Below are 24,072 nucleotides of genomic sequence, written 5' to 3' on the forward strand. Positions count from 1 at the left end.
TTGATCCCAGTTCCAGTCGGTTGAGTCGCGTTCACGGAAAAAGGAACGATACTAATGGACCGAACGCATCGATGTTTCGAAAGCGGGACACATCGCTAACGACACGTGAAAAACCAACAGGAAACGATAGTTCGCGAGCGTAAATCGACCGGCTACTATGCAAGCACCAATCTGGGAAAGTTTGTTCGCAAGATGGAGTTCCTCGACCCTTTTATTAGCGAAGTTCCTCGCGAAACTGCCGCTACTTAGCGATTCGGTTAATAATAAGACCGGCTCCGTCTCTCTCCGCTGATGAAGACTTAAAATGCCCCAAACCTGTGTCTTCGTCGGCCTGCAAAATGCTGAGCTGTTTGCAATGTCGTAGAACAAACTTTAAAATCTGCTTCGCGACTGCCACTTTAGTATTTACGTTGTTTGTCTGTAATTCTGAAGTAGGTTTTATGCAAAAAGTTTCTGAACCTGGTCAAAGAACAGTGTCATCTATTTGTGTTAATAATAGTCGTGAAATCCATTAATGCTAATAGGTGTAACATTATACTAATGGCCACGCCTAATAATTTAGTGTGCTTGAATATTCCACGATGCAGATTAGTTTCTAAACCTGATCAAACAATGTCGCTAATTCATGTTAACAGCAGTCGTGAAATGAGTGCCGATAAATGTAGCATTAATCTAATCGCCGCGGTTAATGAAATTTCATAAATTCGGGGATGAATGTTCGACATTCGGAAAAATTCGATAAAAGGTTGAACGAGCGATTTTTTTCCGTTGAAAAATGTCTTTCCAACGAAATGTTCCGGGCGCGATTTTTATTAAAATCCGTTCCAGCCCATTGTGCGCGGAGAAAAATTCGATTACCGACCGGTGGAAACAAGCGAAATGGAATTCGAATCGCATTTAGGCCAACGCTCGGCCGAGCAGCATCTCCTCTCTCTTCTCTCCCTTCAGCCCTTCGGTAATTTCGTTTAATATCAGCACAGATGAAACCGCAACTTGTATTCATACGTATCGCGCGGAGCTAGCGATTGGCCGCTGGAACCGCTGATGTGATTAATAAATTAACGCGGACACGGCCGATCGAACGAGTTTCGCAATTATCGAAAATCCACTCGCGAGAACAGCTTGCCCGCCGCGCCGCGATGATTAAGCTCGGGCGCGCGTTTTCGGCTACGTAAGTGGACTCTTTCGGTAAATAACGTCCAGTCGTGTTTGTTCCGTCACGAATTTCACAAATGAACTTCAAAGCCCGTCTCCGCGCGCCTCGGTCGCTGCCCTTTGATCATTCCTAAAATTTTCAATTTTCAAATCGGCCTTCGGAACAGCCAGCATGTCGCCAATGTATGCATATTGGTTTACGCGATCCTACAGCTTCCTTTCAGTCTCATACCTCAATTTTATGTCACAGAGGAGTATCTTTTACAATACAGCAATGAAGAAGTTACAAATTTGACAGTATTCAAAAATAAAAGAATTGAATGATCAGGGTTAAAAGGAATCAAAATTGTCAGGAGACTCGGCGAAGTAAGGGGTTAATGGAGTCAGTTAATTATTTCGCCAGCGATCGGGAAACAAAATGGCAAGGAAAGAGGCGTACAGATGGAGGATAGGGAAGGCAACAATATACAGATTGGAGGCCCTGGTGGAAAACAGGGAACGCATTCGCGTATCCCCCGAAATCCAGCCGGTTTCATAAAGATATCCGCTCGTAAATGAAATTCAGTCGTAACAGGCTGTAGATGCGGCGTACAAGGGTGTGTGTATACGAGGGATGACTGGCGAAGGGTGGCACGTGGCCAGAGAGAGCGAACGTCGCAATTTTCGATCGATTCGCGCGCGAAAACCCCTGTTTTATGCAAATCTCGCTGGCCGGGTACCAGTAATAAATTATTCGGCCGGCCGAGTCCGTTTATAGGTACATAGGTTCATATACACACCGAGGGAAACCCACCCCCCCCCCTTCCCGTCCGGTAGGTATTATTTGTCGCTGTTGGCGCCGTAAATGCGACCAAATATTTGCCGGTAATAGCCCCGGGCGAAGGATAAATATTTATTGGACGTCACGGATCCTCCGTTGCAGCACGATGCGCTCGATACCGTTTCGTGGGGCCTGGCGAAAAAAAGTACATAGATGTGCACGAGTGTGCAACCACACACCGCATAAAAGGAACCGCCGTCGTTTGTCCACGTTTCCGCGTTTTTACAACCGGGACATAATCGTTTCCGCCTTTATTTTCGACCGGACCCAAAGCCTAATATACTTCGTTATATTCCCCTATTTTTATGACGCGACAATTAAAACAAACTTTAGTGGAATCGGAAGGAGAAACACGCACAATTTCCGCGCGCAAATGGCGATTTTAATAGTAATCACGTAGATATGCAAATTTAGGATAATTCATGGTGACCGAACGCGATAAACAAGAATTTATAGGTGGGATTAAGGGCTGCGTGGGGGTAAGTGTTACCAGACGCGGCTGCACGAGATTTCGCAGATTTTTTTACTGACGTTTTGCATGTGAAAATTTGCTCTACTTATTCGTTGTTGTTTGTATTGAACTGCTTATTCAATGCGGACAAACAAGCAGAACCGCAAGAAACAACGGAACGCTTGCGGAAAAATTAGCGAACAACACCGACCGCACATATTTCCCAAGCAACTTTCTGCGCAACCCAATAATTGCACTCCTTACGAAACACCGTGCAACTCGGTGCAAGCTCTGCGAGTTGGGTACGCTATATCTACGAATTCGCAACAGGTTTCGACCGGAAAGCGTTCCAGAGACGTCGGGGGCGAGTGGCTTCCACGTAAAATTCCTTCGCAAATAAAGCGACGACGAACGATCGTGGAAAAAGTGTACGACGAGTAGGCGAGCCGCGAAGAGAACCGACGAAAGAAAGAAGGAAAACGAGAAAGAGTGAGGGAGCAAGAAAAAAGGTGAGGCGTGGATCGCCGGGAAAAACAGCTCCGTTATTCCACGGAATTTCTATCGCGGTGCAAGCGAGTAACCGGCAGAAATTCCCAGAGCCCCTTCACGCGTGACTGATCCTCGAGCCGACGCGGCGGCGGAGGAATCGATGGCTGAATTCTGCATGAATGAAGACACGTCACGGCGATTACGATCGCCGGGAGAGAGTGAGAGAGAGAGAGAGAGATGGTGGCTGACCGTCCACTTGTCCCTGAACAACAATATGCAACCGGTGACATTTACCGGCTCGTGTCTCGAGTGCTGTACTCTAATTATCTTGGCTAAATGCACCGACGAGCACGGCTGCGGCCGAGATCCAATAAGCAGTCTGCGACAGCGACGTCGTAGGAGGTTCGACGCTAAACATCCACCACGTTCAACGAAGATACAAATAGAGTCAGAGAGAGAGAGAGAGAGAGAGAGAGAGAGAGAAAAAATATCTCGATTTTCCGCGGCGTTCATCAGATAAACACCGGAACCGTTCGTTACCGGTCGCGCGGTCCGCTAATAAACGATCCCGATTTAAAAGTCCTTGCGCCCTTATCTCGGTGGCCGGGGGGCTCGGGATCGGCGCGGACTTCTACTTAGAATTTAAATAGACCTTAAGATCCAGACGGCTTCGTGCAGCCTGGGAACAAGCACCGGCTTGCGCGAGCAACCGAGCGGCCTGCAACCGCTTCAATTTAAATATAAAACGCGATCTCTCCGAATCAGCTCTATGTCGAAGAAGAGAGGCGGGTCTCTCTGGAACGACGCGCGGCCCGTTCCGGCCCGACCCGATCCGTGCCTCTCGAGTGTCCAGAACGATCCGCGGGATGATATCTAATCCGAGGAGAAGGATCCAGACGCGACGTGTGCGATGCTGCCGGGGATTTCACGGCGCGACAAGCAGTTTTAACGAGTCCTGAGCCTGCACAACTGACCCTAGACTAAAGAGAGAACGAGAGAGAGAGAAAAACAGGAGACTCGTTATCGCGATCGTAGAACGATCCGGGGCCCCTACGATCTTTTCACTCGTTGTCCGTTATTCCGATTCCCACGGATCGTTCGTTCGGACTCTGGACAGACTAGGCCAGACCAGTCCAGAGCACAGCGAGCGCCGTTCTAATCCAGTTCACGCGAAAACGAACCTAACGGAAGCACCGAGCAAGGGTGTCACGGCTGACCTGCCACTTTAACGACCCAGAGACCCTGCGTGAAGTAGTCCCATTAGCATCGCAAGGTGGATTCATGGACAGCCCCGTCGGCTGGCCCAGGCAAATGGAGACGTCTTAGGAACTGTTCGACGTTATCGGACCACTGACGACCGCTTTGTTGGCAACTATCGGGGAAACTGCGGCAGACAGGCCGCGCGAGACAGTCGGAATTGATGGAAGAGCTCGCGAGAAATAACGGAGAAATGGCCGGGTTTCCATCGCCTTTGTTCGAGAACGTTCCACTGCGGCGATTTTCACCAAGGGCGATCCTCCGTCGAACCTGTCTGTCAAACGAGCTTTATGCAAAGTGTCGAGGCGAAGACGAGAAGTTTATTCTCGCGGCACGCTTCACTTTCATGCCCTGCGAGAACTTCAGCTGCCATTTTTAGGTACCGCCGCACACAGGAAATTCTATTTTCCTAATTTCATTTTACGGCGAACCTACCTGTTTGAATGACAGGTTTCATATTCTTGTTGTTTCGCATTGATATTATACAAACGCTTCTGTGGGAATTTAGTCTAAATAGATATTTTTACATTAATCTCTGAGGTTATATCGTCAGACTGCGGATTTTATCGAGAGATTCTGTAAGGAAACAATACTGTATCTACAGATTTGAAAGCAAAAGAGGAACATACGAACGATCTCGTTTGCAATTTTATATGTTCAAAAGCGATTCCTTTTCGAACGTTCGGATAAAACAGGAAAGAGTAATGTATGCACCGTTAGATTCATGATCACCGCTGCATCTGCAAGTCGCTCGATGCTGCGAGCCACCTGGTGCTAATAAAATCCTCTCCGATCCAAACGGTAATAACTTTCCTGATTAGTCTTCCTAACACTGCTCGAATTTCCGTGGTGTGAGCGGTGTCTATTGGGAAATCGATCGGCGTGTTTCACCGACGTTACGACTGTATTCATCATTGTAGGATTACAAGCGGGATAGCTGGACTCCGTTTACCCGCGCTCCATTTACTCAAAAGAATCTTTGTACGCGACTGATTAGTGATCACCTCTTGTAATCCGAACCATTGTCGAGATATCGGTGTCGGTCCGCGAACTCGGATCTGCTTGAAACGCGAACACGGCGAGCAAACCACATTTTTCTGACGGAACCTCACAAAAATGTTGCTTCGACAGCGGAAAAATGAACTACTAAATTATTTGTTAACAGATAGAGAAAAATAATTTTACAATAATGACCATAAATAGAAATTGTTCGAAAGCCAACAACAGGGAAACGAAGACGAAGTTTCAGGTAACTTTCCCGAGTAAATTTTAAGAGGCGAAAGCCATGGGGAAACGGATTCGAGGATCAAGGATTCGCGCAGGATTCCGCAGTTCTGACGTCCGACCGTGTTATAGGAGCAAGCCCGTGACATGAATAGAGCCAGCCTGAATACATTTTGGAATCAAGAAGAAGAAGAGAGGCGCCTTTCTACGCCATTTCGCCGAATAAATCTTACCCGGCTCTATTATTTTCTGCGAGTGAACCGATCTAAATCTTCCCGGGACCGCGGTGGCTCGATTCCACCCGCTGATGTTCCATTAAATGAAATTACGGGGAAAAGGCAACCTTTCTGCTCGGTTTAACAAACAGAAAATATTTCCATCGGCTCGATCGAGAGCCAGACAGCATGGGAGAGAGAAAGAGAAAGAGAGAGAGAGCGCAACGGGAAAACAGGAGTGTCGTCTCGTAAAGTTCCGGCACAGGTGAGCAGAAGTAATCAACGTCCAAGCGGACACTTTTACGCAGCGCCGGTGAAATGATCCTCGCACCGGTAAATCCTGATTTCCGTAAGGTAACTGTACAATGGAGCTTCAAGCGACGAGCTCGGGACGCTATGGAAATATTCGGGGACGAGAATAATTTATCGTCGTCGTAATCTCACAAGCTGGGGGAGGCTGACCTGTTTAGAACGCCGCGCCATGCCAGGGAGAAAGAGAGACTCGGATCGCCGTAATTTTAAGATTCGATTCCGTTCTAACGGGGCCAGGTGCTCCTTCGCCTTGGATATTCAAGTTTATAGGGCCACTGACAGTGAGTTAGATCACTGCGGAAGAGGAAATATATTTTGCCGAAAGATTTTTCTTTGATTTTATGAAATTGTAGCCTTTTTGTGGACGAGTTTTTTTCAACAATCGTGAATCTATTCAACTATGAATAATGGAATTTGCGAGGTGTTACGTAAATTTATACGAATCTCGTGTGCTCTCTAGGATTGATACCTTCGTATATATTCGCGTGACAGTAAATCTCGTCTTTTATTATCGTGGCACCAAAAGTTACGGCCGGATTGTACATATTTGTACATTTGTGTGAAATATGAACGGGCAAAATAAAACTTAACCTCTTGCCATATAATATCGGGTCCAGAATCGCGGTGAACATTTCGAATGGAATTTATTAAATAGGTATAAGGTGGAGTGGGGTAAGTGCGTCAACGGGGCAAATGCGTGAGATGATTATTTTTATTATAATATGAACGAAACGTCTCTAGCTTGTATTTATTAATGTAGTACAAGCTAGTATGAACAATTCGACATAGATGTCGTCCAAGAATAAAGGTATCTTCCTCTGCCAAACAGTCACGTGGGAGGTACAACTTTGAGGTTAACCTAAACGTACAATGGTTTAAAAGTTATTAATGTATTCTGTGTTGTTATTTTAGGTAAGTACAACAAACATTGATGTAGGTTTACATTAAATAAACCGTTTTTATTGTATTTTTTAAAATTTATTCAGAAAAACACTAGACGCACTCAGATGCTAGAGACATTCAGATGCACTTGCCCCATAAATATTACTACACGGGTCAAGTGGCGTACTATCACGGTGGGGTAAGTGCGTACTGCATGGGTAACTATAAAACAAAACAATATGTTTAATGCAATAAAAAGCATTTTATAGCAGGATTGATAATAATTCTTTTCTTGCCCCGTAGCACTTGAAACAAGGTTCGAAAACATTTTTAACTCTCAGAGACATAGTTGACACTTTGTACAATATCCTATCAAAATGATAATTTACAAGCAAAATTAGAATCCTACATAATATTATACTAATTCATCAGTAATAACTGTGACAAGAGTTTGATACCTCTTGGTATCTCTTAACGCTCTTGCTTTAAGTTTTCACATACCAGACTGAAAATGCATCAGTTTAAAGTCCAACTTTGCAAAATCTAGGGCGCACTTACCCCACTCCACCTTACTATTTGCATCTTTCAAGCCGAAATATAATTCTATATTTTTTTTATCAATATTTATGCATTAAATGCAGGCATACAATAAATATAAATTTCATCATTAATCGTTGTATCTAGTTTCCGGAAAACAATGTTAGACAGCATCTTTTGCAGAGCCCAATATTGGTCCCAGAAGATCGTTTTTGATATTGATTCGCAGGTCACCCGGTATATAACGGTAGACCCCGGCCTATCCGAAGGAAAAGGCCCGAGGTGGTCGTTGAAAAGCCGAACAAGGGTCCCTGAAAAAATCCCTTTGTCCGTACAGGTGCACGCGGCAGGTTGCTGGCAGAAACCCAAAACAGGTTTTCACAAAACCCACGGCCGGAGACCTCCTTTTTCCTTTCTATCTATCCCCTATCTGTCCCTCCTTCGTTCTCTCCCTTTGCCCACTCGATTCTTCCCTCTTTCTCCAGTTTCGCCCTTTCTTTTTCTCCCCCTCGCTTCGTCTCTCTTCCTGCGGTTTGCGCTTTTTTCGTTAACCGGCCAAATACGTCCGTCATCCGTCCCACAGCCGCCGCCGCGTCTCTCGTCACTTTGACGAGTATTCAAATGAAGCGACCCCGAGAATCACACACGTGGTCTCCCGCGCAATTAAGGGGATAATTAATTTTACATTCTGTGACAGAGACCGCGAATGTTGACGGTCACGTGGCCCGGTCTGCGGTCCCATCGTAATTGGTCAATTCGAATCGCACAAAGAGTCGCGGGAAATAACGTGACGGACTGTTTGCCGTGTTTGGCCGTTATCATTGGCAATCACTCTGACAGTAGTTATTTCGATCTACTGCACCGGGAAAATTAACCTGAGGAATTTAGGATCCGAAGAAATCAGTAGAATATTTTCAATTTCACTGGTTTTTCGTGCACTTCGACAAAGTGTGTTTTTTACAGAAGCACTTCTCGAAACTCTAGTGTGAACACCCAAGAACTCGACTCAATTTTCTTTGATGTAAAACAACGATACCGCGGTTTTTACTTGGCGAACATTAAAAACCACTTTGAAAAGTAAGACTCCTCAATGGTTACTTCGGCTCGGTGCAAACTCAATGGACCTTAAAATTCAAGTAAAGCGCACGAGTAACGGACGAAAAGAGTAATAGTTACACTTCATTGTCCGCTCGCTTAATAGTAATTCATTGGCGCAAGAACTTCCAACTTTTTACGCTGCCCCGAAGGAGGAAAAAAGAAATGAAAGAGTAGGTAGAACTCGAACCGACCAACGAAACCTTATTTAGGCGCAATAATGAACGTTTAGCTTTCAGAGGTACTCTGAAAGCGAAACACTCGAGTGAATTCGGTTTAATTAAATTTCTCGTGTTCGCGAAACCTGAATGTCTTAAGAGAATAATTCATTACAATTCCCTGCATGCGTTCTCAGGATCCCGTGACCGTCGAATTATACTTCAACTGCGAGATGTGTGCCCGGTCTAACAATTTTATCCTGATTATATTTCAACTAGCCGCGCGGCTTTAAGGCGGGCAAACAAATTTAATTAAATCCTACTTCGTTGTCTAAATATGTACTTGCATTCGAGTTACCGCGAGCAATCAAAACCATAAATAAATGGCTAAAGTAATCCACTTAAAAGTTCTTCATTAAGGAAACGAATGGGTGGAGACTGAATTTTCTAGAGTTCGGTTGCTCGACTGCGAATTTTTTTTATTCATAGCTAAAGTTAGTCAATCAAATGGGGAAACTGTATTTAACGTTATTGAATTTCTTTTTCTTTTTTCTGATACTTAAAGATCCGCCGTCTGGTCATTATAATGATAATGGATGGAAGAAAAAATTCATTTTCGCTCCAATCGGACGAGATTAACAGTGAGGTCCCAGGACATTGTCTTCAATCCCCGGAACAATAGGCCGAGCATCCCTTTTCGGCGAAGAACATTGGAGGAGAACGCCGGAAGACGTCACCTGCCGGGAATATTTTAATTAAAGCCAATTTCTACGATAACGATTTTTCCGTCGGAACGAAGGGGTGGTTTACTTTCTCTCGCCGGTGGGCAGACGACTCGAAACGCTCTGGAAAAAGAGTGGAATCGCAGAACGCCTCGGAGGGTTTTAAGAACCGTAATTTGTCTGGTTCGCGAGAGCGCACGATCGTAAAGCATCCCGCGGGCCATAGCCAGAAATATTCCTGCTGGAACGACGTTTACGCGATACGTCCCTGTGCTTTATGACAATGTAAAATGCGACCGAGGCTCGTTCATACCCTAATCACGCCTGTCGATCGTAAAACTCGCGATACCGGCAATAAAACATCGATAGTAACAAATTGTAACTACACACGGCCCTCCGCTATCCTTAAAACAATGTCAAGACCGTTCAATGATAAAAATTGACTCGTCAGGATTTTATGGACACTTCTGGAATCAGGTTTTACTTGTGCTATCAGTAATTGCACATTGGCTCATGGGCTGAATAATTGGGAAAATTAAGTTATACTGGAACTCATTATACTAGACTCAACTTAGGTATACTTAAACACTAAATGAAATGAATTCGAGAATTCTGATATAAAAAGATCTATAATCCCGTTTCCCGAAGTTAAACGGAGATTCTCGCATCTAGAGAGGGAAAATTGCGAAATGTTAGGAAAACGCAGCAACAATTTCCTGGCTCCCAAAGTTTCATCGTTGGAAGACTCTTGGACGGCTAACAATTTGTCGGGCGACTGTTCCGATCCGCGACACGGATCCTTGGCGCGTTCCCATTGAGTCGTTTGCGTCTCGAACTATTAAGTTTCGAAACGAAAGTTGAATGCGTCTCCGTTTAAGGGGCTTATTCACGAACGAACGAGAAAGTGCGATGCTCCCCGTGTTACAACGTCCCCTCCCGTCACTTCCGGCGTCTGAATGGAAACACCGTCGAATGACGGCCGTATTACAAGAAGAACAGAATCGTCTTCTCGCGAATTCGTTCCCCCCCTCCAGAACATAATCCTGACGCGTCGCGCGTTGCGTCGCGTCGTCGCGTGGAGACTTCTTAACGAACCTGAGGATTCGATGACGTCACTAGACTACGCTCGTAGGGATTAACTAGCTAAATACTTCACGTGAATTAAGCCGACGCCCACCCACTGCCTCGCCGAGAGACAGAGGGAGAGAGAGAGAGAGAGAGAGAGACTCACTAAAATAACGATCGCTGTTATTTAATCACGCGAGCACGGAGTATCGGGGATTATGCTCGCCACACCAAAAACGGATAATAAGCCTTTGTCTTGCTCTGTTTGACTTTCGGCTCCGGTGGAAGTCGTAAACGGACACGGTTCAAAAATCACTTTAACGATGTAATTCCCTCGCGACTCTGTTTTACGGCCGCTCGGAGAATGGTGCTCTGTTTTGTATTCCGATCGATATACTCTCGTTTCGTTTGTTAATGTCGTGTTCCTCTTGATTGTTTCATCTGTAGGAATTGTACGAATTTTTAAAAATGTGCCAACATCCTTTTTTACCATGTTTTGCTGGAAGATGATCGAGGTACTCTTATTCCATTCATTTCAACGTCACGTTCCTCTAATTGTACAATTGTGACGTGTCGATTGGAAAATTGTACGAATTTTGAAGAGTTTCTCTAAAAGTGTATCACTTCCTTTCATGATTCTATGCTCGAGGATGATTGAGGTACTCTTATTTCATTCGTTTTAACGTCGTGTAACTCTGATCATATAATTTTCACGTTCACACGACGATTGGAAAATTGTACGAATTTTGAAGAATTTTTAAAAGCGTATCACTTTTATGATCATTTGCGGAAATATAATCGTATAATTTTGACGTTCGAGAGATGAGGTGCAATTTAAAGCAGGAGATAAATTAAAAGAATTTAAGAACTGCATTGTGTAGACCCAGCCCATCAAAATTATTATCTCTTCCGGGTTCGAGCACAACACCCAAGCGTACGATTACAAAAAATGAAAAAAGGCGTTCTTCCGTGTTATGGGCGCAAAAAGTTGAAAAGAAACTGAAGAGAAGTCGCGAAGAGATTTTTTTTTTTAATATGTCTCTGAAGTCGCACTATCGCAGCATCGAACAATGAGGTTGTACGGAGATCAGGGCAGAAGATGAATTTCCCAGCTTGTGGTTCCCGCTCTAGGTCAACGATTCTCGCGCGATCTTCACCGGCAACCGGTTGTGGCATCGACCTTGCGCTTTCGCTGGCAGCAAAAATTACATGACCCAGCGCGCACGAAGATTACGAAGGAACGTGATCCAAGAATCTTCAGCGTTAGACGCACAAAGAGAGAGAAAGAGGAAGACGCGGTTTCGCGTGGCGAGATAAACTTCCACGATCGTGGGACTAATAGAACACGATTCGTCGACGAAGAACGCGATCCGACCCGGATCCATTAACTTGGCGAATCGGCTTCTTCGGGTTTTGATTAGCGAAGTTCAACGGTGTCTTGACAATGACAATATTTCTCTTGGCTCCGTTGCTTTTCTCTTAACGGGCTCCGCGAATTGCTGCATCGTTGAATATAGTCAATGAACTATTATTGAATTGGTATCTGTCGAGCGTGTTTCCGTTCATGATTGCTTCAGCTTTTAAGTTTGCGGAATGATTTTCGAGATTGCATTAAACACAAGACTGGTTAGAAGTCTATTAAACTTGGTAAATAATTTCCGATAATGAATAGGACACGAGACTGATTAGATCGATTCGTATCATTCTTAGTTAGTATTACATATTCTCTCTTTTAACCTGTCAGAACTGTTTGCACAGAAAATAAAATTCCTTTCCACGATCGACTTATAAAAATTCGGAGAGCGAATACATATTTGTTATTTGACGTGTGACGTTATCGGTGCACAGGTGACACAGATATCAGACACTAAATCCAAATATTGGTTTAATCGACGAACAGAAGTATCCTCCAGCGAGACACAATTAACATTAAAAACGATCACGACATTTTGTCCCATGCAATACGATTTAAAATTCATTTAGCGACGACGAAGAATCAAATCTAGCATGCATGTTAAATATCTAAACGATTGAAATTCAATTAAAAACTCCATGAAAGCATCGAACGTGACTATAAATATTGGAATTCCATTGACACGCGCACGGTTCAAAAATAACAACTGAAACAAGAATAAGTCGACTCGATGGTCTTATGTAGTATCGATCGTTGATTAAAAATTATCAGAGCTATCGTCCGCGATGCGCCAGTCTCGATAAGATTACGCGAACAGAGTATACTCCGTTGAATGGTCGATTCAGCAGCTAGATAGAACAACAACAGGTGAAAATAATTTCCCGTCCGACAATGTCAGACACGGTTGATTAATGCTCTGGCGCCGCGAATTAAACATTCCTCGCGGGCGACCGCCTCTCGCCTTCGCCGCCAGCGGAATATCGATTATGGATCCTCGGAGATCGTAATTAAAAACGTGTCTCCGGGTGTCAGTCGGTCGGGGCCTCGACGACGCTTAGCGACGGCGGTTATTATCCTCCGGTGTCTTTATTAAAAGCTTCGAGGAATTCGGAAGGAAGCTTGTTCCTGTCTTGGCCTCCTCCCGAACCATGTCTTCTTCCTGTCCTTTATGCATCCCGGTTCTGCTCCCCGGGTGTTTTCGAAAGATTCGAAACAGCTTGTCGGCTATTAAACCGGATTAATCATGGCAATTAGTCAGATTCTGGAAACATGGCAGATATTAAACTACCGGCCGTTTCCCGGCGCCGAATGAAAGAACGGAGACGGTCCTCGAACGATTCCGGAGAATTAATCGAGCAGAGGCCGGCCGACATTAAGGCACTATTAAAAGGATATATTGTGCCTGCGATACTGAGTTTCATTGCCAGGGAAAATGTATTCTTGAACTCTGTATTCATTATAGTATGCAGTGGGAATGAAACGGTGGAAGCTGTAGCAAAAGAGAACAATAAGAATGATTTCTAGAATCGAAAAATAATTACAATAGTAACGTTATTCCTCAGTTTACTCAATGATCAGAAAAAGGAAAAGAATTGAGTGACTCATCCAACTTTGCGTAACCCAGTTAGCGTTGTACCAACAAAGTTCCGCTTATCTCCAAAATCCCGAGCAAACCACACAAAAGATTGGATAATTACAATAATAAAACAGCCTCGGACTACGATCGATACCTAAGGAACAAGTTGAAAAGGGAACAAAAGCGGTGAATTAAAGTGTTGCGCAACCCAGTTAACTTCTCCTCAAAATGCACCGTGAAACCGCAGTAAACTATCGAAACACGTTCCGCCGATAATTCGCGTTGCTCAACACGAAATTTCCTAATTACATGACTTTTTAGTCCTAGTTCTCAGCCACGTACTTGCTCGCAGCCTCGAAAAACAGCAACGATCGTTGCAATCTCGTCGAGAGCGTGGCATGATCGAGTGGGAATCGCGGTTAACGATATCGTCGCGAACGGAACGAGGTTCACCGGGCGAATTACAACAATTAAAGGGAAGAACAAGTCGAACAGGTTGGTCGAAATTTTTTTGCGATCGTTCCGACGCGAAAGAGACATGGCGGCGCGGGGGCAAACAACGCTATCTCGCGGAGCTGGGAAACGCGAGAAATACAAACTCGCAGGGCTCGCCATCTACGGGATCCACAATGGCTCGTATTATCGAGGCCGGCGAACGAAAACAGCGCGACGAGAGTGCCCTCGGGCATTGTTAGTCGAACAAGCTGCACGATAATGGCCCCGCAACTTCCCAATACCTGAAACAGGCTGTATATCTCGTCTGTATGCACCTGCAAGACGACCGATGGCATCGGCGAGCGTGAAAACGGGACGCCGAAAATTCGCTCGGACGGAAACCGGGAATTCCGTCAGAATTCACGACGAACCCACGGTAAATTTCGTCCCGGCGCTGACACGTACGTAGACACACACGTATGCGGAACGTTTCCGTTTTATTCCGCGAGCATAATTTCTCGCACAATTTCCCGGCTATTTTATCAGACGGCGGCGTTGGATCGAGCCCGGCCCGGTTGCTCTTCTGTGTTTGTTTTTCATTTCCTACTGAAAAGTCGCTAATTATCGGACGCGGATATGCAAAGCGGCTGCACATCGGTGCAGTTTGACTTTTTTCCACACATTTATTTCCCTCGCTCTTTTCACCGTAAGGGCTTTTTCACGAGCGCTCGCGCGCGGAACGTTATTAGTTGAAAATAAGAAAACGAAACCCGGGGAACAGAAGAGAACCGACATGACTCGTTAAACGGCGCCGGAACATCGGTTTCCTCGTAGCATTTTTTCGACCGAGATGTAACCATAATCAAGGGTTTCTCGCGGATGAAACACTGATCCTACATCATAGACGCGGCAGCCATACTTCTTTGTCTGGCCGACTCTCTATCTCGAACCGTTTCCTTCTTTGCTTTTCTTCCGTACTGTGGATACAAACTTGAAAAATTCACCGGTTTATTTGTGCTCGTTCGTTTACCCTCCCGCAGCTGAATTAACATTAACAGTCCGACCGTGGACCGCTCGCTGATTAATTAATTTTTTGAGGAAGCGGCTCAAGAATATTCTCCCCGTCTTTCCGTCAGTAAATTTCTCTTCGTCTCGTATTCGAGCTGACGCTTAATTATTATTTGAAAATAAACGAAGCGATAAACAATCGTTAAGAATTTGTAGCTACGTTCCAGAAGAACTAAAATACCGGATAGGTCGCTCCTTAGGTGTGAGCGGATAAGTGTCCAAAAGTGAAGCTGCTAGGTAAGAAATAGATCAAGCAGTAGGGTCTACATGGACCATTTGCTCTCTTAAAATGCTTCGTATCGGACCAACCCGATTAGACGCAGGCAGTAGCGAGTTAGAGAAAGTCTGAAAGGTTGAACGAGTGTTTCGTTATATTTATGCGCGACGATAATGGTAAAGCACGGGAAAGGAACTTTAATGGACGGAGAATGTACGGTCCACGGGGATGGGTCACCACGCAACAATGCAACAGAAAGAAAAAGGGGCTCGATGACCCTCGCCGGCGTTCATTCGTGCGCCGTGTGACGAACCATCCGGAGGAAAAAAGACGAATCCACCACAGCCCGACGATTTACAAGAGAAACGAGAAAAGGTCAGCCACTTGATATTTATCTTCGACGCGTCTATACGTTGTTCCCGCCACCCGACGGCTCGTCGTATATTTTCCTCGAGAATGCTCGCCTGGCAATCGCGAAAACCACTCGATTACGACATTTGGAAAGAATGAAGTAACCTTAAACTCTGCGATATTAAGTAACTAAAAAATGTTAAACCTCCCATTACAATCTTTTAAATATTTCAATGCCATATGAAAAATAACTAATGCATTCCAGGCAGTTGTAGAATGATGTATGGAGCGTGGTCACGTTGCACTTTTGTTCAAACCCATACGGGTTCTCGGTACTGAAGGGGTTAACGACCGAAAATGATTCTTATTGACCCTTAGGAAACTAAATGGTCAGAGCCCCTAATTTATATTTTCTGTTCCACTTGATAACTAGGAAAATTCATCGTCAACAAATGTTCTAGCTACAATGGCACAAAGAGGTACGTTTAGTAAGAGCTTGAGAATAGAATTGAAGATAAAAATTTATTTGCCAAAGTCAGTTAAAGCTGCAAGGACTCGACGGGTCCATTGACCGCGAGGACACGCGATTCTGGGGTTCATGAAAGGCTGGTCGTACCATTTTGTCCGATCCATTGTAATTTTTCGTGCTCTACAATCTGGGAAAGATTTACACGGTGCACTCTAAAGATCGGCGGTCGGGAAGGGAGTGCATTGTCGCCGGCGACACTTTCTCCGCGATTCGCCTTTGTGCCCTTTTGCGGTCCAAGTTCTCCGGGCGCGTACCTCGGGGTCCTTGTAAGTCATAGTCGGCCCCGAACAATGACAAATAAATTTCCGAAGGAAGTTACGACTAGCGCGAGCGTCCGAGAGCTCGGCTTTCGCAGTAGGTACTAACCGCGCTGCGAAAGTGAAACGGTCCAGCGAAACGGTACCCTGTGTTCCCTTCCCGCCTTCTCTCTCTCTCTCCCTCTCTCTCTGTCTCTCGATCCGCGGCCATTTATAAATTACAACCGGTGAGCGAGCAGAGGCACGCTTGTAGCGAGGGGACAACAAAAAGACGAGAACATCGAGTCTCGACAGAACCGGACTGAGCGAAAGGGGACCTGGGACGAGGAGAGTCGGAGGGAAAAGAGACGATCCCGAAGAGACGAGGACCGTCTTCGAGGACTCCCGGAGGCCGGATCATAAATGAGCGATCGGAATGGGAGAAGACGTCTCTTCCTTCCTTCCGACGGCAATTTGCACGAGGCGTTTGAACAAGTATCCGAACGAGGTCGGTGCAATTTCACGGAAAGCGCACCGGGAATACAAAGCCGGCGCAACGGAGCCTGACTTTTTCAGGTAACGTTTCCCTGGGCCCCCTTCTTTTCCCTCCCCCCTGAGGACTGTCGACAAGCTCCCCTGGAGGCCAGGTTATTGTTAGCCGCTCGAAAGCCGACTCTCCGGCGTAAGGTGCACCTAGGCGCCTTTCCGAACAGGTGCAAGACTATCGTTTGCTCAGGTGTCCCGGGACTTTGCTTAGGCACCACCGTCCCCGAAGCCTTTCGTTTTTCGGCCGTCCTACCCGGGCACACATCGTATCGGCCTAGACCAAGAGAGATTACGAGGAATATCACGCTCCGACTCCCACAGACTAGCTAATTGGTATTTGCGCCGATTTTGGAACGCTGTGCAAACGTGTCAGCCAAGCAGTACTAGAGGAATATACATATACTGCGAGGGAGATGAAGGGATAAGAGAATTTTTACTAAAGACGTAGCTGGAGGTCGCGTACATTTAGGGGATGGGAATGATTAGAATGACAAGCATTGCAAGGCTTGCAGTCTTATTTCATTTCGAAAATTTAAGCTTTTATTTGGTAGAAGAATCAGACTGCTTCGAGTAAGAAGCATAGTACATACAGTGTAAATTGTTTGAGCTGCTGAACTGTTTCAATATTATATTATGAAGGGGGAACATTACATTTATTCAAATATTCTAACAACGAAGCTGAGCAACGAAAAATTGCTAGAAGCAGACGTGTGATTTTGTGAACAGTAAAAGACAAAGAAAATAGTGCCTAAATATCTTCAGTTTTCCACAAGAAAAAAAATTATTATTTCCTGGAATACTTTACCACAATTTTAGAAAGCCACTCCCATCCACAAGATTGAACGATACAAAAGAATTTCCAAGTGTTCCCACCCATCTCTGTCCACCAAGAAACAATTCTCCCCCATTCTGCTCTAGTAAGCATACGGCGGAAGTTCTCGTACCCGACTCGACACAATATTTTGTAAAACTTCCATCCCATCGCAGGCCCCCATAAAAATTCTTCGCAAAAAAGAATTTCCAATCCCAGCGTCGTAAAAAAAACCGGAAATTACACGGACATCCGCGTACACGGAATACGGTGGACGCATCGGATCCGGGACGCCAGTTCGAATATCTGGTGTGTCCCAGCAATCAATTACAATCAGATTTCCTTGGTTCGATGGCGCATACCTGCGCCTGGCTAGCAGCAAGTGACTCATTGATAGATTACGCACATGCGATACGATCTCTTTCATTTACGTTATCGCGTTTCGCGTTTTGACATCGCGTCTGACGCGGAGGATGATGAACTCCCTCTGGTCCGTTGCTTCGCGTCACCGGTGGACACTGCAGGTGCACCGAAAACCGATGCAGGTGTGTGAACAAAAGTGTACAGAACTGGACAGAAGTCACGCGATCGGAAGGACGACGGTTGCACCGTCGCGAACATAATTTGTTCGAAAAATAACGCCGATAATCTTGAAATCTCATGCGAAATACCGATACAGGAAAATTCCTTTGAAATACGTGTTGAGAAAACTTGTTCGCGAGGTAATTTTCCTATGCAATTGAAGATACAGATGGGTAGAGTCCCCGGTTATTTTTCTTGCTCGTCCCAGTGTGCGTCACGGCAACGAAAATGGCACCGCGTCCCCGGTGCTCGCGAGCGGGCCGTTTGAATTTCCGTTGCAGTCCCGCCTGCCGACGGTTAACGCGATGGAGGAAAAAGCGGCGAGCGAACAGAGAAGAGAAAGAGAAGAGGAGAGAGGAGAAGAGCGAAGTTCGATTGCACCGTGTCCGCGTGGAATTCCAGCCTCAGAGCGCACCGGGGCAGACATTTCGGTGGAATTCCACGGCAGTGCGCGCCGGTTAACCACCTGCTGAGCGATCGCGTGCCAACGCGAATACCGGCCGTCCCTGTTCCCGGGGAAAGCGCAAGAACGTTCGTGGGAACGTGCACGTGACCCGCCGTTACCGTCGTCCCCCCACGGTATTCGAATATATTCGAAAATACGTCGCTCACCGATCAGCGGGAACAATAGGAGGAGAGCAATCGTCGCAGCAGCCGGGTGCCCGTGGGCTGCCATCGTGACAGTGATCCTCTTCTTCTTCGTCTTCCTTCTTCTTCCTCTTCTGCCTCTTCTTTGCACTGGTCGCGAACGGTTCTTGCGATCAAAACGGTCTCGCCTTTGTTCTCGATTACTTTTCACAGGTGTGTATCTTTTAATGTAGTCACTGGCACACTACACTCGGCGTTTACTTGCTCTCGTAATCGACGCAAACAGTGGAATTAAATGTTACAAGGCATCGGTTCCGTTACCATTAAATGACTCTCGCCGCACGTCGTAACGTCACGCTAGCCGATTTCAGACTGTGGCGGGGAGCAGCTCGTACGAGCTCGGCTCGGCCTTCGGCCGCGCTCGGCGCCACTCGGCCGACACCGGTGAACCATTCGGCACGCAGGTACGACCGAGGTACCGAGTGGGAAAGACACGATCTCGCGGTTCCCCGCGAGATCAACCGATTCTTACTGCCGGTTCCTCTTCCTTTTTCCATTCTTCTTTTTTTTCAACCGTGTTTTAAAAGCGTATCCGAGCATTTTTGTGCGCCGCCACCGGAATACGACGAGCATCTCTCCGTTTATTACTGCTGCATGCTACTTTGCTACATACTACGCGCTCTTTCCGCGACACTGAATACTTTCGCTGTTTCTTACAGAACGTGATTCGATGATGGCCTGGCCTATAAAGATGCAGCACTTTGCGTCGCGTTAGCTGAAACTTTCCGCGATAACATCTTACCAATTTTCTTCTCGGATGTATTTCGGCAAAAGTTTGTTGGGTCCTTCCCGGACGTTAGACACTTCCGGTGTACTGAAGTATGATTTTATGATGAGGCTAAGGTTCTCGAGAGGAACAGAAGCGATGATGGATTCAAACTTTGTAGCGTTGATGTTTATTCAATTTTCTTTTCTGCTTTGCGCAAGAGCAACGGGGTTTTGGAATATCGAATTTGAATAATGGGGTTTTTCGACGTATGTATGTACTTCCGTTATGCGAAACTGGAATTTCATGACGACGATAAATTTTTGTCCACAGCGTTACTTTAAAATGTCGTGCCGATTTAGCCACGTTTAATGGCACTTCGTTAGAGTCCCCCAAGTGCTAACAATTAAAATAGCACCTGAATGGAATGTATTATCTACACTCTACACGATTCTCGCACAGAGTACTCGTTAAACAGAAGAAATAAAAATCTGTGTCACCTTTATTGTGCCTTTATCGAGCATACAGTTGCACCTTATGTAATGTACCCACAATACAGGGTGATTCAAACCACACTGACATACATTTAAGACGCCATAAAACATGATAACGTCTTCACGAGCCAGTACCATACAATAAAATCGCGCGCCTCGCAATACATACATATTGAAATAGGTGTTCGGGCGCCTTCTAATAGGCAATCTGTCGCCGCTTGGCTCATTTAACAATCTTTGTGCTCAACTACAGAACGTAAGAAAACATCTTCAGCTTACTAGTAATTTTCATTATTCTTATTTTCCCATAAATGAAACCTATAAATCTTTCAGATACAATAAAGTGTTCAGTTTCTTTATATTGGCGTTGTGAGATGCGTTTCCGCAAATTATAAATGAAACGTAACTTGTTGATCTAAAATGTAAAACAGAAACGGGGTGAAGTACTATCCCAGGATCTTTTACATATTTAACTATGTCTGAGGAGTACAACAGACTGAGATTTTTAAAATATTTAAAATATTTTTTTCCGGAGAACTGAATTACGTACCAACGTTTTAACTCGTTTCGACCCGCCCTACCGCATACGGCACAATTTACGAAATAAAAACATAAACCCCACTTTAACTTTTGAATATGGATGAGCCTACTTTAGCATATGTATATGAAACGGCTGGTTCCGGCACAACCCTTACACAAATTATTCTTTCCCAGCGTCCTTAATTATGTTTATTGGGCTGCAACGCCCTAGCTCTAACAAATGCAAAGAAGATATTGAACATGGTCGAAGAAATATGTTATTAAATCCGGACTGAATTAGTCCCAGGTCTGACTGGGTTAAATACCAAACTGCTAAGTATCGTATACTTTGTATGACTGTTTTGTTCGGATGAAAGGGGTTTAAGCAAAAACTAATCCTCGAGGACGTGAATCCAGTTTTCCGCGAGACTGGCAGAAAATCGGCGTGAAATCTCGTCGCTTGGACTCCGACCGCGCGATTTCGAGGTTGCAGCTTGCATCTCGTCGCGATTGCTGCACCGTCATGCGAATAGTTCTGTACACACGGCATTATCACGCGTTTCATTACGTCCGTAGCTATCGCGACAGGGATATTCGTCTTGCGAGCGTGCACCTGCCCCATTAATCTCGGCGTCCTCGAGGATGGTCGTGGTCCCCTTTTGAAAGCGCGAACCGCCCCGATGTCGAGTGCCATAAAACGCGGTCCCGGGGCCCTTAAAAGGGCGCAGTAGACCCGTGGCCCACAGGTTCGCACGTGATAAAGTGCTGAAAACCCGTCGGATCGTTTAAAATTACTAATTCCCGGTTACGACGCGATAAGAACGTTAATTGCCATCGAAGGGAGCGGCGGAAGTTACCTTACGCCCTTCTTCCAGCCTCCCACTCCCTTCTCCCCTTGTCCTCAGCTTCCGCACACGATTTTCCTGGCATTGTGAATTCCCTTATCTCCACGGTGTTATGTTTGCCTGATAATAAGCGACACGAATTTGATTAAACGTTAACACGCTCCCGGCGAGTGCTAACAGGCCGTTGTTCTCAACGGTCCCGTCACACGCGAAGACATTGTCTGAAAAAGAGGTGTTGACACAGTCGCGCGAGCCTCTCACGGCGTCAACGTTCATTGTTCGTTTAACCAAACCGACTTTTTTATTATCATGGCCGACGTCCCGTGATCGATTGATAGCGGCGCTGTGTGTACCGTTGCCGCGGACATGTTCGCTATTCTAGGTCGCTCTGTGTACAGGCATTTGGAGCAAACACCGGAAGTCTGATAATGAGATTCTCAATAATTGTGTTACAGAGATTATTGAATAATTGCGTTATATACGGAGGTGGCTTAAAAATCTCCGATGAAATTATTAGATTATAGGGTAGTTTGGTGAGCGATTGAAATAGCTGTTGTCACAAATTCTACATTTTACATCTACAAATTATAGATTTTCCACAATTGGAAAACGATTATACCGACAGATAATGTGCTAATAAGTAAATTACAAAGAAAATGTTCAGTTTACAGGATGTAAAGGAAAACAGGTTTTCAACCCCTACAGCTACGTTTCACCCTATGCATCATTAGGAGAGGTGTGTTGCACTCAAGTGACGTCATTTGTTAGCAGTCAAAGCATGGAGCTCATCGAGCAAACCCGATTCTTCTTCCCCTGCAGCGTTGTTAGCGATATTCTTCAGCATTTTCGGAAAGCTACTCCCAACTAGGGGAGAGTCCTAGACAAATTGATGGGGCTGGGACGATAAGGTCATCGAGCAGCTTCATTTAATCCGGGGTACCAGCATGAGAGATTCAATTGACAATACCGTTGACGCTAATAATTTACTTACTATGGCCTCACAGCTTAAGTATGTAACGTATTCCCCCATTTATCACACTGTTTGCCTCCTGCTAGGTCTACAATAATTATGCCTTTATTAACTGACAGAGTGTGAAATACAATCTGATAAAATAGCTTTTACTACTAGCTTTTACTTCATCATCTTTAACGTGTAGCATTTACAGCTTGATTATCAGTGTAAAAACTAGTATTAATTCCTCAGTCTTGAGGGAAGTGACTAACAAAAAATTGTCTAAAGTTATATTCCATCGTCAACATCTGCAGTCCAACGTCACAAATAGACCTCCCCCTAGTTTCCCAAACAAAGTTCGATGCAAAACACGTAGAAATATACAAACAGTCCGTCAATTCTGATTGCGCAGCGTGGTCGCCCTAATTTCTAAATTTCGAAGTCCCATAAACAAACCTCTTGGAATCCGAGCTCGAAATTCTCGGCGGGGTCCTAGGGGAATCGCGCGGCGAGGAAGATTCGATGAAGGCCGAGGCGTAAAGCTGATCCTCGAGGAACGTCAGTGGTCTCGAGTGCCTTTCTCTTATTTAGAAAAACACACCTCCTCGTTGCGTCTGCGCGGCGTACCCCATCTCATTCCACTCTCGAGGGTTGCTCTTCAAATAAACCCGACACGACGCGACGACCTGGTGGTTTACTATTGCGTCTTTCGTCAGGCTGGAAAACGCGTTGATCTTTTTTTCTCCGTGAGAGAGAGAGAGAGAAAAAAAAATATAGAAACAGCCCGTGTTGCAGTGGGTGTTTGTCGTTTGTCATTGGCCTGTTTACGCGCGAATGAGTTACGCGTTTTCTTGCCTCTCGCCTCGGCGCGACGGAAAGATACAAGTGAGCGCTATTTGTTTTCGTTTGCCCGGGGGTTGTTTCGCGCTCGTCACGGACGCCAAACAGATTCACTGCACGGCAAACAAACGTTCATTCTCTTAATTAACGCTGGATAGGTTTTACCGGTGCGAACCGAATTCCAGCGGAGAACGATTTTCGGCATCCATCTTCCTTTTTTCGGGCTGTTCCCGGGCTGAGCTCCCCGCGTACAGTTATCGGCGAACTTCTCCCGGTGAAACGGGGTGCAGTTACTCCTTCTCTCTCTCTCTCTCTCTCTCTCTCTCTCTCTCTCTCTCTCTCTCTCTGGCTGCTTTCTCTTTGCGGCGATTGTTCGCGAAAGAAGCTGCGACGCGATTCAATGGTTTTCCCGCTTCGGGACTCCGCAAACACTGAAAGTGGATCTCGGTTTGCCAAAGTGTCTGGGCGTTCTTCATCGCGATACCGAAGGTATCAGGGGATACCGGGTGAGGAAGCTTTTAGGTCGACGGAGAAGGAACGTTGCACCCGTCAAGGAGGCTCCAGGAACCCCGAGGAATATTCCTCGGGATTTGATTTCTCTCTCTTTTTTTTTGTCGTTTGCATCTCCCAGGGATTTCTTTCCGTTTCATTTCGTCCCGCCTCGAACTTCGGCGTGGCTCGTCGTCGCTCGCCGTCGCGCGTTTCGACGACAGCCGCGCGCGATTAATAAACGTTCGCCGTGGAGGTTCGTCGATTTACCGGAGACGACGAGACGGCAAACGATGGGGTAGATAGATCCAGGAGTGGTTCGTCGATAGAACGAGAGGGAGAGGGAGAGGGAAGTCGGAATCGAAGAGAATGAAAAGGAAACCCAAGACAAACGCTGAACGATGCTCGAGATGCTTGTATCTTCTCCCTCTC

At 45.7% G+C, this 24,072-nt stretch overlaps 1 protein-coding gene across 1 annotated transcript in view; it reads right to left on the reverse strand.

The window, feature by feature from the left end:
- Fas2 (neural cell adhesion molecule fasciclin 2) overlaps positions 1–19,123 on the reverse strand; it is a 136,916-nt gene extending 117,793 nt beyond the window's left edge. Inside the window, exon 1 of the mRNA XM_076425294.1 lies at positions 18,760–19,123. Within this exon, the coding sequence (XP_076281409.1) occupies positions 18,760–18,823 (64 nt within the window). The 5' untranslated portion in view covers positions 18,824–19,123. The remainder of the gene's footprint in view (positions 1–18,759) is intronic.
- Between the last annotated feature and the right edge of the window lie 4,949 nt (positions 19,124–24,072).

This window comes from Lasioglossum baleicum, chromosome 6 (genome assembly GCF_051020765.1).
Source record: "Lasioglossum baleicum chromosome 6, iyLasBale1, whole genome shotgun sequence".
NCBI lineage: Eukaryota > Metazoa > Arthropoda > Insecta > Hymenoptera > Halictidae > Lasioglossum > Lasioglossum baleicum.